This window comes from Hemiscyllium ocellatum, chromosome 30, assembly GCF_020745735.1.
Source record: "Hemiscyllium ocellatum isolate sHemOce1 chromosome 30, sHemOce1.pat.X.cur, whole genome shotgun sequence".
Lineage (NCBI taxonomy): Eukaryota > Metazoa > Chordata > Chondrichthyes > Orectolobiformes > Hemiscylliidae > Hemiscyllium > Hemiscyllium ocellatum.
This window is the reverse complement of record NC_083430.1, coordinates 6965314-6980232: the sequence shown is the minus strand read 5'-3', so window position 1 is coordinate 6980232 and position 14919 is coordinate 6965314. Positions and strand designations below refer to the sequence as shown.

Sequence of the window (14919 nt, the reverse complement as noted above, 5' to 3'; positions counted from 1 at the left end):
TTCAGGTTTTCTCCTTTACTGTGGCTCCTGACTTGCAGTAGCTCCATTTTAAAATCCTCATTCTTGTTCATTCCATTCCCTCAGCCCTCCCTATCTCTGTAATGTGCTGCAGTCCTAAAACCTGCTGTGATCTCTACGTACCTTCAATTCTAGCCTCATGGCAGCTTCAGTTTGTTTGTATGGGCTAGGCTGTACAGGAACATGCTGTTGTTTCAAACTGGCCTTTAAATATGTCCACTCTTCACCGATCAAACATTCTGGACAGCCGAAGTAAGCTTCACTGTTGTGGGAGGAAGGCGTGACCAGCCAATCTGATTCGCCAACAGCTCTAACAGTTCCACAACACCAGAACTCATTAGTAGTATAACCGGAACTGCAAATAGACTCACAGAGATTGGGAATAGACCCAGATAATCCTGGGCTTTTGGGTTTGCGAAGAATTGGGCACTCCAGGGAACGGTAGGAGGGACGTGCTTTGAAGACCAGGCAGGGAGGCCCAAAATGTGAGACTTATAAGGTATTCCCCCAAATAATACATCCCTCTCTTTCCAGCCTTTTCGCCAAATGTCTTTAAAAAATCAGCATTCTTTTTCTCAACTGCCTCCATTGTCCAGAGTATTATAACACTAAAGGTAGATTAAGGGCCATAATTGAAGGCCAGTTAAGGCCTTCAGTTGATGTGTGAGCAGGTGAACTACTGGACAGGTTGTACACCTTAATCCCTCCTGTATTATAAGGACCAGGTCAGGAAATCATGGGTAGACTGTAGGTTAGAGCTGAAAATGTGTTGCTGGAAAAGCGCAGCAGGTCAGGCAGCATCCAGGAAGCCCAAAACGTCGACTTGCTGTGCTTTTCCAGCAACACATTTTCAGCTCTGATCTCCAGCATCTGCAGTCCTCACTTTCTCCTAGGCTGTAGGTTACTTGTCTGACAGAAACATACCCAGAAGATTAGATTAGATTACTTACAGTGTGGAAACAGGCCCAACAAGTTCACACCGACCCACCGAAGTGCAACCCAACCAAACCTACATTTACCCCTTCACCTAACACTTCGGACAATTTAGCATGGCCAATTCACCTAACCTGCACATTTTTAGACTGTGGGAGGAAACCGGAGCACCCGGAGGAAACCCACACAGACATAGGGAGAAGGTGCAAACTCCACTCCTGAGGTGGGAACTGAACCCGGGTCTCAGGCGCTGTGAGGCAGCAGTGCTAACCACTGTGCCATCGTGCCGCCCACTTACTTAATCCAGCACCATGTCTCCCAAGTCCTTAAACTCTGGAATCCCTTCTGAAAACGTCTCCATATTTCGTGTTTCTTTCCTCTTCCAAGCTGTTCCTTAAGACCTACATAAGAATGTACTTTGATCATCAATCCTAACTTTTCTTTGTGTATCATGACCCTTCCTTGAAGTGCCTCAGGGCTTTTTTCTACATTACAGGAGTTAAATAAATGCGAGTTGATCTGAAATTCTCCATTCTGCTACAGTTTCTCTCTTGTGCTTTTGCAACTCTGAGATCTAATTCAGAATGACATAAATGTGTCCAATTAATTTGAGTGCATGACCTTTCGTCCTTGATGGTCAGTATCACTATTTTACTAGAATTCCATTACTTTTTCACATTTCCTAACTTATGAAACACAAAGTATTTTCTATATTTTAAGATGTGACCTGTACAAGCCAGATAGGCAATTTTTGATGGAAAATTAAGCTTAAATCTTCAGAAATTGAGATGCCGTGCTCATCGTAAGGCAAAGTGGTTGCCTGAATTGCTGCTGACATAGTTTTCTAGTTTACCCGAAATAGTCCCAGTTAGGCTGCTGGTGATTCAGGATAACTGTGAGGCTCTACCTCAATCAATTGTGCTCCATAACTCCAGACAGAAAATTTTCCCTACCTCTCTTGACACAGTTTTTCTGACTTTGAACTTTAGATTTTCCCTCGATTTTGAGTGAGGTTGTAATCAGTCTAGATGACCCTGCTTTAGTCTCCAGGTTGAGTTAATTTTGGAGTGACTTTTTTAGATAAAAGCAGATTATTAGATTACTTACAGTGTGGAAACAGGCCCTTCGGCCCAACAAGTCCGCACCGACTCGCCGAAGCGCAACCTACCCATACCCCTATATTTACCCCTTACCTAACACTACGGGCAATTTAGCATGGCTAATTCACCTAACCCGCACATCTTTGGACTGTGGGAGGAAACCGGAGCAAACCCACGCAGACACGGGGAGAATGTGCAAACTCCACATAGTCAGTCGCCTGAGTCGGGAATTGAACCCGGGTCTCAGGCGCTGTGAGGCAGCAGTGCTAACCACTGTGCCACCGTGCCGCCCAGACTATTGGTTGTTTGCAGTGTGAGTTATGTACTGGAGCTCCATTGGATTTAGAAATATTGTGGAGGATGCTGTGGATGGTATCAACATCAACTTTCACAAGGTCCCACTTGGCAAATTGGTCAGAAAAGTGAAAAGGGATATAGGAGGATGTTGCAAATCAGATCCCTTGCAGGAAACAAAGGTTATTGGGTTGATGGAAATTTTTGCAAAGGAAAATGTTTTGACAGGTGCATTCTACTGAGCTCATTGTTGGTGCCCTTTATATCTGTGTACACTAATGGTTTGGACTTAAATGTGGGAGGCATGATTGGAAAATGTGCAGATGTCACAAAAATTGGCCGTGTAGTTGACAGTGAAAATGATAGCTTTCAACTCCACAATGACAAAATGGCTTGATTGAACAGGTGGAAAAGTGGCAAAAGTAATTCAGTCTGGAGAAACATGAGGTAATACATTTAGAGAAGACAGGCAAACCTAGGGAGGACAAAATAAAGGGAGTGAGAGATCTCAGAGTGCATGTCCACAGGTACCTTGGGGTGGCAAGACATTTGGTTATGTTTGTAAAGAAAGCATATTAAATGCTTTTCTTTACTGGACCAGGTGTAGAATACGAAAACAGGACTGCAGTGTTTGAACTATATAAAATGCTGATTAGACTGCCGCTAGAATTTGTGTACAGTTCTGGTCACAACTTTAGAAAAGGCATAATTACTCTGGATAGAGTACAGAAGAGATTTTTAAGAATGTTGTTAAGGCTCAATCATTGTAGCTATGAGGGAAACCTGGATAGACTAGGCGTGTTTTATTTAGAACAGAGGAGACTGAGTGTTGACATAATGGAGATTACGAAAGTTTCAGTGGCAGCGATAGGAAAGACCCATTTTCTCTATCTGAAAGATCAGTTACCAGGCGATACTGATTTAAGATAATTGGTAGAAGGATCAGAGGGTACTTTTCACCCAGAGAGTGGTGGGTGTCTATAATTCACCACAAGGATTAATGGTTAAGACATAAATCTTCAATTCATTTAAAATGTATCCGAGTCTGCACATGAAGGGCTGTAATCTTCAAGGCTGTGGACTAGGTGCATGATGATGGTAATAAAATGAGGAACTAGTTCATTTTCTTCTTTTTCTCCATTAGTGCAGCTGCAATGGTCAAATGGCCTCTTTCTGTGCCACAACTTTGCTATGGTTCGACTGGATCCTGTCTCTGCACAGGTTGGCCACCCTCCCTCACAGTTCTACCAAACACATGACACCTTCCCTGGGATTTTAGATGAAGATTGTAATCACATGAGAGTTTGTGTCCAATGAGTTTGAGTAGGAGATGATGGAGTAAACTTTTTAGAATACTGTGCTGAGATCTGTTAAGTGGCTCATTATCCAAGGAATTATTTTGTATATAATTCATTTAAACTGAGAGTAAAGCCATTGGAAGAATTGAATTTTGCACCCTGTACTGATTTTTGTTCTTGTCAGACTCATTAAATTTAGTCATGCAGAAAATTTTACATGAAAAGGTAAAGTTTATTTTCTTTATAATAATCGTCCTTTCTGCTGCAAATATTAAAATTGAAACTTCAATGAAAATAGGCAGCTACTATACACCCACCTCTTTTCCACTTTTTGTAATACTGTTGAATCATTGTTTTGTGTTACATCAAAACTGAATTTGCATCTTGCTGTAGTGAAGGATTATGACCTTCTCCCAAACTTTATTGTTCCCATTCTCAACTTCAGGAGTTCACATATATCTTGGCCTTTTCTTTTGCTTTTGAGATTTGGGTAATAATGATAAAGTCCTGTGTGTTATCCATTGGCGGTTACTCTAAGAAGATGTTAATGGCCATTATCATTGAACTACTGCAATTCTAAAGGTGGTGTTTAATTCCTCAATCATCTCAACTTTAAGATTTCTTCGCCACTGGTTCCACAGCCCTATGAATCTAAACCCTCCTTTAACTTCTGCCTCGATTAGACTCCGTTTTTTTGCTTCACAGTAGGTGGCAGCACTTTCAGCTGTCTGGGTCCTAAATCAAGAATTCTCTTTTCAGACTTGTTTGTTTCTGCAGCTGTCTTCCTGTACAATACCCATCGTTTTGTCACCTTTCCTAGTTATCATTTTTTTTCTCAGATTACACTCCTGTAAAGTCATTTTGGAGGCTTTGTTAATGCAAGCTGTTATTATCAGATAACATTCTCGACAATTGACCCCTCTATGTAATTAAGAAGCTGTCCAGAGACATGAACATTGTCATGTAATGTCAATTTATGCAGATCAGTGAAAGCTCAAATTTAATTGCTGATGCATGCTGAAATAGCTAATCTTGATATCAGTGAAGATTCTGCAATTAGCCTCAGCGTTAGTGATGTGAAGTGGGAACAAAATTAGTCATGGTTGGCAGTATTGTTCATTATTCAAAGATCCAGACTGGAAAATTAACTTAGGTCAATGCCTGTTATCAGGCTGTCTTGTAATATCTGTTACTGTCATAGAGATGTACAGCATGGAAACATACCCTTCAGTCCAACCCGTCCATGCCGACCAGATATCCCAACCCAAACTAGTCCCACCTGCCAGCACCCAGCCCATATCCCTCCAAACCATTCCTATTCATATACACATCCAAATGCCTCTTAAATGTTACAATTGTACCAGCCTCCACCACATCCTTTGGCAGCTCATTTCATATACGTACCACCCTCTGCGTGAAAAAGTTGCCCCTTAGGTCTCTTTTATATCTTCCCCCTCTCACCCTAAACCTATGCCCTCTAGTTCTGGACTCCCCGACTCCAGGGAAAAGACTTTGTCTATTTATCCTATCCATTCCCCTCATAATTTTGTAAACCTTTATAAGGTCACCCCTCAGCCTCCGATGCTCCAGGGAAAACAGCCCCAGCCTGTTCAGCCTCTCCCTGTAGCTCAGATCCTCAAACCCTGGCAACATCCTTGTAAATCTTTTCTGAACCCTTTCAAGTTTCACAACATCTTTCTGATAGGAAGGAGACCAGAATTGCATGCAATATTTCATCAGTGGACTAACCAATGCCCTGTATAGCCGCAACATGACCTCCCAACTCCTGTACTCAGTACTCTGACCAAAAAAGGAAAGCATACCAAATGCCTTCTTCACTATCCTATCTACCTGCGACTCCACTTTCAAGGAGCTATGAACCTGCACTCCAAGGTCTCTTTGTTCAGCAACACTCCCTAGGACCTTACCATTAAGTGTATAAGTTCCTGCTAAGATTTGCTCTCCCAAAATGCAGCACCTCGTATTTATCTGAATTCAACTCCATCTGCCACTTCTCAGCCCATTGGTCCATCTGGTCCAGATCCTGTTGTAATCTAGGTAACCCTCTTCGCTGTCCACTACTAACTGTTCCTCTTGTGCTCTCATCCAAATCATTTATGTAAATGACAAAAAGTAAAGGACCCAGCACCGATCACTCCACTGGTCACAGGCCTCCAGTCTGAAAAACAGCCCTCCACCACCACCCTCTTGCTTCTAGCTTTGAGCCAGTTCTGTATCCAAATGGCTACTTCTCCCTGTATTCCATGAGATCTAACCTTGCTAATCAGTCTCCCATGGGGAACCTTGTCAAATGCCTTACTGAAGTCCATATAGATCACATCTACTGCTCTGCCCTCATCAATCTTCGTTGTTACTTCTTCAAAAAACTCAATCAAGTTGGTGAGACATGATTTCCCACTCACAAAGCATCGCTGTATAAACTTTCAGCACACATAGCAATGCAAATGGAAAATGGCTCCATAATGTGGAACTCGTAATCTGCTTGGAACAATGCTGCATCACCGATCAACAGGGAAAAACATAATCAAACAATGTTTTACTGTTCTTCCCTGAGTCTGTCACTTACCTTTGCACTAGAAAATTTTAAGGTTGCCCCAGAGGCAGTAGTAGACGAAGTAGTCATGTTAATTCTCTTTAGGAGTGATTGTTCTGCTTATTGTTGTTTTAATCTTTTATATCCAGCATTTCCACTGGATAGTTCACCCTTCATTCCTCCTTCATCACCTGCTCCATAATTTCCATCCATCTCCTCTTAGGAAACTGGTCTCCACTTGATGTGTGAGATTTTCTATGTCCATTTTAAGTGTGAAATTTTGAACTTCAATATGAAGTTAGTAATGGTACCTGAACAGTGATTGTTTAATTCAATACTGCATGTTGGAAATTCACACTCTGCAGAAATTAAACACATTATCCCTTCCTGGACTGTAATTTGAAGTATTTATTATAAGGTGCTCTTCTTTCCTCCTCTGCATCTAGTTTTCACTTTCAGTGAATTGCTATCTTTAGAAGTCCTTATTTTCTCTCTGTTCCTCTTTGCTTCCTTATTGGCTTAGTTTATTGTGCTCTTGGCTTGAGCATGTATATCATACACTCTAGTTTAGAGTGGTGCTGGAAAAGCACAGTAGTTCAGGCAGCATCCGAGGAGTAGGAAAATCAATGTTTCAGACAAAAGCCCTTCATCAGGAATAGAGCCCTCTATTCCTGATGAAGGGCTTTTGCCCGAAACGTCAATTTTCCTACTCCTCGGATGCTGCCTGATCTGCTGTGCTTTTTCAGCACCACTCTAAACTAGAATCTGGTTTCCAGCATCTGCAGTCCTTGTTTTTACCTAAATCACACACTCCTCTACATATTCATAGAATCCCTACTGTGTGGAAAGATGCCAATTGGCCCATCAAGTCCATGCTGACCATCTGAACAGCATCCCACTCTGAAACCCCTACCCCATCCCCGTAACTCTACATTTCCCATGGCTAATTCATCAAGCCTACAAATCCTGGACACAATGGGCAATTTAGCATGGTCAAGCCACCTAATCTGCTCATCTTTGGTCTGTGGGAGGAACCCAGAGCACCTAGACATGGGAAGAGCATGCAAACTCCACACAAACACTGACCTGAGGCTGGAATTGAACCTGGACCCCTGAAGCTGTGAGGCAGCAGTGTTAACCACTGTGCAACTGTCATCTCAAGGGCTTATATTTCTTTATAACTGAGTGCTGTAGTGGTTATTGAGCCAATGGGGTTTTGCAGGCTTTGATTCAAGTTCACATGAGATTGTAAAATACTATAACTCTGGTAAGTTGAAGTATCATCCTCTGTCATTTGATCCTGGAACTTGAGATCTGGAGTGGACTTCAAACTGCCTTGATTCTGTAACCTTTATTAACCTTACCTTACAAAAATATTAGGTTTCTAGAATAATCTAGCACAGAAGGATTCAATTCTTTGTACCTGTGTACACTATGACAATCTCTACTTTGAAGTTTTTAAATAATCCTAGCCTCAACGATTTTTGCAGGAGGAAGTTCAGATGTATAGAGTCATAAGGTTATACGGCACCAGAACATATCCTTCAGTCCTACGTATCCATGCCGACCAACAATCCCAATCTGACGTAGTCCCATTTGCTAGCATTTAGCCCCTATCCCCCGATACCATTCCTATTCTTGTACCCATCCAGATGCCTTTTAAAAATTGTACTTGTACCAGTCTCCACCACCTTCTCTGGCAGCTCATTCCGCGCACACATCACCCTTTGCATGAAAAGGTTGCTCCTCAGGTCCGTTTGAAATCTTGACGTTCTCATCTTAAATCTATGTCCTCTAGTTTGAGACTCCCCTACCCAGGGAGAAAGACGTTGGCTATTCACCTTATCCATGCCCGCCATAATTTTAAAAACCTCTATACGGTTATCCCTCAGCCTCTGATGCTGCACTGAAAAAGGTCTCGGCTTGTCCCTATAGCTCAAACCCTCCAGTCCTGGCAACATCCTTGTAAATCTTTTCTGAACGCTTTCAAGTTTAACAACAACTTTCCTATAGCACGGAGACCAGAATTGAATCAACTTTTTCCTAACGGGCATGGCACTTATTTTATGGGTATGCTATAGGAAAGATGTTGTTAAACTTGAAAGGGTTCAGAAAAGATTTATAAGGATGTTTTCTTTAACTTATCAATCCATCTACCAAATTAAATACTGTGAGTTGTCCATTTCTTAACCTTCAATATTCAAGGAAATACATGTGTCGTCTATGTAACCATGGAGTGAGTCTCTTCCAACCTTTGTAATATGTTCTGTTTGAACAAAGTTTCTTCACATTGGCTGTCACCAGAACTTTATACAGCTCTGACGTAGTTTCCACCTCTTTATATTCTAGCCCTTTTCAGACAGTTTCTGCTATGCTGTAAGTCATACAGTTCAGAACATCACCAGGTTTTATCATGGAGGCATTGATGAAGTGATGTTTTCTGACAGACTAGTGAACTCATTTGGAGCTACATTCATTCCAAATGCTTTTGCAAACAAATCCTGTGAGGGTGGCCCTTTCGTGAAGTTGTGTGACAAGGAGAATGAAGGCAACATGCCAATACTTTAAAATCTGGAGGTGCGCATTCGTGTTCCAAAATGAGGCAATTGGCTACATAATCAGCTTCTTGTCTGACCTGAACCATCAGGAGCAGGTGATGAAGTGCTTCCATGAGTTGCATTTATTCACATCTCAGATATCATAACTTGTCCTTCTGCTGCCATGGATTTGATGTATTGCACAAAGAAAGCTAATAAAAAAGGAGGGGAATGGCATTAATAAACTCAATAAATTCCTTCCCAAAAACTTCCATTTTAACTAATCACATCTGTTTGTTGTTTTTACAGAGGAAAAGATTGAGGTACTCCGATCTTGATTTTGAGGTATGAATCATCATATATTTTCTGTAATTAGTAAAGTAACTTGTTCCTGCTCTTTTGGCAATAATAGCATGAGTTATTCTGAAACTGTACAGAATTAGGAACTCTAATTTAGTATCATGTATGATCATATCGAGACTCACAGATGATCTCATGTAGCAGCAGGGATAGTTCAGTGTTATGAGCCTCTGTTCGATTTACATTACTTAATAGCAGTTTTTAGCTCAAGCTAACTGTGATTTTATGTCCTACAGTGTACAGACAAGATACAACACACTGTTCATGAAATAGATCAAAAGAATACATTCTGCATTTCAATCTTGTTGGAATTTTTGCAAAGGTACCAGAATAGACAAAGGATAATGTAAAAGTTATGATATATTTCTTGGATAAGAAAAAGCCTGAGGGGTTACCTAATGAGAGCTTTAGAATTCTGATGTCTTTTGATGGGGTAGATGTGACTCACAGACATTTACAACAGGGAATAAGGTCATTGTGACTACAACAGTCAATGATCTGACTACATTAATGCCATTTTTCAGCTCTTGGCCCATGGTCCTGGAGGCTTGTGGCAATGCAAGTAATTATCTAAATATTTTAAATGTTACGAGAGCATCTGATTCAGCATTCAGCAAACCAATTAGAATTCTTTGAAGAGTTAACAAAGTTGATTGTGGGAAGAGATGTAGATGTCATATACATGGACTTTAGTAAGGTGTTTGATAAGATTCCCCAGGTAGGCTGATGAAGAAGGTGAATTTGCATGGGGTCCGGGATGTTGTAGCTCAATGGATAGAGAACCGGTTGCGCAACAAGAGACAGAATACTGGTGGAAGGGAGCTCCTCAAACTGGAGACCTGTGACCAGTGGTGTTTCACAGGGATCCATGCTGGACCACTATTGCTTGTGATATACATAAATGATTTGGAGGAAGATGTAGGTTGCCTCATTAGCAAGTTTGGAGATGACACTAAGATTGGTGGAGTAGCAGATAATGAAGGGGACTGTCAGAGAATACAACAGAATATAGATAGATTAGAGAGTTGGGCAGAGCAATGGCAGATGGAGTTCAATCCGGACAAGTGCGAGGTGATGCATTTTGGAAGATTCAATTCAAGAACGAACTATACAATAAATGGAAAAGTCCTGGGGACAATTTATGTACAGAGAGATATGGGTGTTCAGGTCCATTGTTCCCTGAAGGATGCAATGCAGATTGATAGAGTAGTCAAGAAGGCATATGGTATTGGACGGGGTATTGAGTACGAGATTTAGCAGGTCATGTTACAGTTGTAAAAGACTTTGGTTTGGCCATATCTGGAATACTGCGTACAGTTCTGGTCATCACTTTACCAAAAGGATGTAGATATTTTGGAGATAGTGCAGAGGAGGTTCACCAGGATGTTGCCTGGTATGGAGTGTGCTAGCGATGAGGAGAGGTTGAATAGATTAGGATTATTTTCATTGGAAAGGAGAAAGTTGAGGGAGGACCTGATTGAGGCCTATAAAATCATGAGAGGTGTAGACAGGGTGGATAGCAACAAACTTTTTCCCAGAGTGGAGGACTCAAATATTAGTGGTCATGAGTTCAAGGTGAGAGGGGAAAAGTTTAGGGGAGATACACTTGGAAAGTTCTTCATGCAGAGGGTGGTGGATGCCTGGAACACGTTGCCAGTGGAGTGGTCGAGGCAGGAACTATATCGTCATTTATGATGTATCTAGACAGACACATGAATGGGCAGGGAGCAGAGGGATACCACTTCTTAGAAAATAGTTGGCAGGTTTAGATAGAGGATCTGGATCAATGCAGGCTTGGAGGGCCGAAAGGCCTGTTCCTGAGCTGTAATTTTCTTTGTTCTTTCTTCAGCCAGCATTTCAAGAAATAAGTTTCAGACCTTCTCAGTGAAAAATCCCACCTCAAATCCTCCCTCAGTTTCTACCAGTTATGTTAAATCTATGCCCCCTGTTATGAGCCTTTCATTGATGGATAAAGCACTTTCCTATCCATCCAATATATTGCCCTCATTATCTCACACTCCTCTATCATGCCCCCTTTCCATCTTCAAATAAAATAAAAGCAAAATACTGCGGATGCTAGAATCTAAAATATGAACAGAATGTCCTGTCGAAGCTTAACAGATCTGACAGCATCTAGGAAAGTTCTGAAGAGGAGTCATTCTGGATTTGAAACATGACTCTGTTTTTCTCTCTCCACAGCAGCTGCCAGTTCTGCTGAGTTTCCCGAGTAGTTTGTGTTTTATCCTCTCTCAACCACAAGAAAAACAATCCTAGCCTTCCAACATTTCCTCACACCCCTGGCCCAGGCAGCATTCTGGTCCTTCTTCACCCCTCCAGTGCAGCCATATTGTTCCTATAATGTGGTGCCCAGAACTGCATGTGGTACTCCAATAATGGCCTAACAAATCCTTTTTACAGTTCTAGGATAATCTCCATTCTCTTTGATTCTATGCCTCAGCTCAGAAAGTCAAGTATTCCATAAGCCTTCTTATCCACCTTATTTGTTTGTTCTGCAAACTACAAGAATCTGCAGATATGCAGACCAAGGGCATTCTAATCTATAGTACTTTGCATAGTCCTACCAATCGTAATCCCTTGCCTTGTTAGCCTCTGCAGATGCATTGCATCACACTTTTCCCGGTTAAATTCCATTTGTCAACTGTTTCTTCCGAGCTGCTCAGTCTGTTGGCATCCTTCTGCAGTTCATAGCTATCGTCCTCAATACTTACTGTTCGAGCAATGTTTATGTCATCCACGAGCATCTTGATCATGCCCCCTACATTTAAGTTTAAATTAGTAATTAAGGGACCCAACACCAAGCCCATTGGAGCCCCACTGGAAATAGATTTCCAGTAACAGAAACATCCCTCTCTCATGACCCTCTGTTTTCCGCACCTGAACCAATTTTGGATCCAATGTGCTGCTTTGCCTTGGATCCTGCAGGCTCTTACTTTCACAGCTATGACAAACCTTCCAAACCTTTAAGCCTTCCAAAATCCACTTAGGCCACATTAAATTTTGTAAGGGTGATCTAGACCCAAAACATTAGCTTGCTGGATGGAGGTTTGTTCACTGAGCTGGAAGGTTCATTTTCAGACATTTCATCACCATAGTAGGTAACATCTTCAGTGAGCCTCTGGGTGAAACACTGGTGGTGTAGCCCGCTTTCTATTTATATGTTTGGGTTTCCTAGGGTTGATGATGTCATTTCCTGTGGTGATGTAATTTCCTGTTCTTTTTCTCAGGGGATGGTAAATGGAATTCAAGTCAATGTCTTTGTTGATAGGGTTCCGGTTGGAATGTCATGCTTCTCGGATTTCTCGTGCATGTCTCTGTTTGGCTTGTCCTAGGATGGATGTGTTGTCCCAGCCAAAGTGGTATCCTTCATCATCCATATCTAAGGATACGAGTGAGAATAGGTTTTGTCTTTTTGTGGCTACTTGATGTTCATGTATCCTGGTGGCTAGTTTTCTGCTTGTTTGTTCAATGTAGTGTTTGTTACAGTCCTTGCAAGGTATTTTGTAAATGACATTAGTTTTGCTTCTTGTCTGTATAGGGCCTTTCATGTTCATTAGATGCTGTTTCAGTGTGTTGGTGGGTTTGTGGGCTACTATGATACCAAGGGGTCTGAGTAGTCTGGCAGTCATTTCTGAGGTGTCTTTGATGTAGGGGAGAGTGGCTAGGGTTTCTGCATGTGTTTTCACTGCTTGTTTGGGTTTGTTGCTGAGAAATCGGTGGACTGTGTTCATTGGATACCCGTTCTTTTTGAATACACTATATAGATGATTTTCCTCTGCGCTGCTGTGTGGTGGCTAATTCAAATGTTCAAATGCAGCTTCATTTGTGGGTGTTGGGATGATTGCTTCTGTAGTTTAATATCTGGTCCATATGGGTTGTTTTCCTGTAGACGCTGGTTTGAAGTTTCCCATTGACTGTTCGCTCTACTGCGACATCTAGGAATGGCAGTTCGTGGTTGTTTTCCTCCTCTTCACTGAAATTTATGCCAGGAAGGGTATCATTGATGGTCTTGATGAACATTGATGAACATCTGAAAACAAACCTTCCAGCTCAGCGAACAAACCTACATCCAGAACCTCAACCAGAGCTACAAATCTCTCAAACTCACTATTAGCTTGCTGTGTCTCCTTGGATGCTGTCTGACCCATTGTGATTTCCAGCATTTGTTGTTTTCACCCTTGTCAACACTCCCGGTTTCCTGTTCAAACCAAAAGTAATTTTGTTCCATTAATTATTTTGAATATGATTCCTGAGGTCTGCCAGTGGTGGATATTTGGTGAGATGCTAGGATGATGTTAAGACAAAGCGTGTCTCGGTAGGTTGCCAATGAATTGGCATTCAATTGACATAAATGAAAAAGGTCATAAGTTTGGTATGGTGATTATGAAGGGCCATTCGAAGTGGCTGGATACATGGGTTGGCACGGATAATATGGGAGCCAACAGTAATAGATAAATTCACATTTCACCAAATTATATTCTACTCGCCATGTTTTTGACCACTTATTTAACCTGTTTATATTGTTTTGCAGCTGCTTTGCATCCTTAAAGCGTTCTTTCCTGCCAAAGTTTATACCTTTTTTTTAAAAAATTGTCTATTTCCTGTTTTCTGTCAGTTGATCAAGCCTCAGTTCATGCTAATTATTTTTAATATTGGCCATTCCTAATTATCCTTGATGGGTTGAGCTACCTTGTAGTACTACAGTCCAAGTGACGTACGTACACTCCAGTGCTATTAGGGTGGAAGTTTCAGGATTTTGACCCATTAACAGTGAAGGAACATAGTTCCAAGAAAGTGACTTGGAGATGAAACTCTCAGATGATGCCTGTCTTGATCTTCTACACTTTTATAAGATTCCTCCTCAGTCGTCTACACTCCAACAAAAAAAAATCTAAGCTCTACCTATAACTCAGACCATTCTTGTAAATATACTTCTGCACTCTTTCCAAGTTAATAACATCCTTCCTATAACAAGGTGACCAAAACTGAACACAATTCTCCAAGTGTGGTCCCGCCAACATCCTGTACAACTACAACATAACTTCCCAACTTCTATACTCAATGCCCTGACTGATGAAGGCCAGTGTGCCAAAAGCCTCCTTCACTGCCCTGTCTACCTGTGACTCCACTTTCAGAGAACCATGTACCTGAACTCCAAGACCCCTCTGTTCCACTACACTCCTTAAGGCCTTATCATTCACCATGCAACTCCTACCTTGATTCGACTTTCCAAAATGCAAGACTCTTTACTTATCTGTTTAAACTCCATTTGTCGTTTCTCATCCCACATCTCCAGCTGACCAAGGTCCTGTGGCAAATTCTGATATTCTTTCTCACTGTCCACAATACTGCCTATTTTAGTGTTATCAGCAAATTTACTTATCAGGCCTTGTACATTATCATCCAAATCATTGATATAGATAACAAACAGTAATGGGTGCAGCACCAATCCCTGAGGCACTCCATTAATCACTGGCCTCCAGTCTGACAAGCATCCTTCCACTATTATGCTCTGCTTCATACCATCAAGTCAATTTTGTATCCAGTTTGCTAGCTCGCCCTGGATTCCATGCGATCTAACCTTCCAGAGCAGCCTACCATGTGGAACCTTATCAAAGCCCTGACTGAAATCCATACAGAGTACGTCTACCGCCCTGCTCTCGTCAGCCTTCCTAGTCACTTCATCAAATTTGTGAGGCATGATTTCCCACTCACAAAGGTATGCTGACTGCTCCTAATCAAACCCTATCTTTCCAAATGCATGTATATCTTATCCTTCAAAATCTTCTCAAGTAATTTACCCACCA

General features: G+C 41.6%; 1 protein-coding gene across 1 annotated transcript in view; it reads left to right on the top strand.

Moving 5' to 3' along the window:
* The window catches only part of LOC132830132 (adhesion G protein-coupled receptor B2-like), a 500291-nt gene that overhangs the window by 455867 nt on the left and 29505 nt on the right, over positions 1 to 14919 (top strand). Inside the window, exon 28 of the mRNA XM_060847634.1 lies at positions 9044 to 9079. Coding sequence (XP_060703617.1) covers positions 9044 to 9079 — 36 coding nt within the window. The remainder of the gene's footprint in view (positions 1 to 9043; positions 9080 to 14919) is intronic.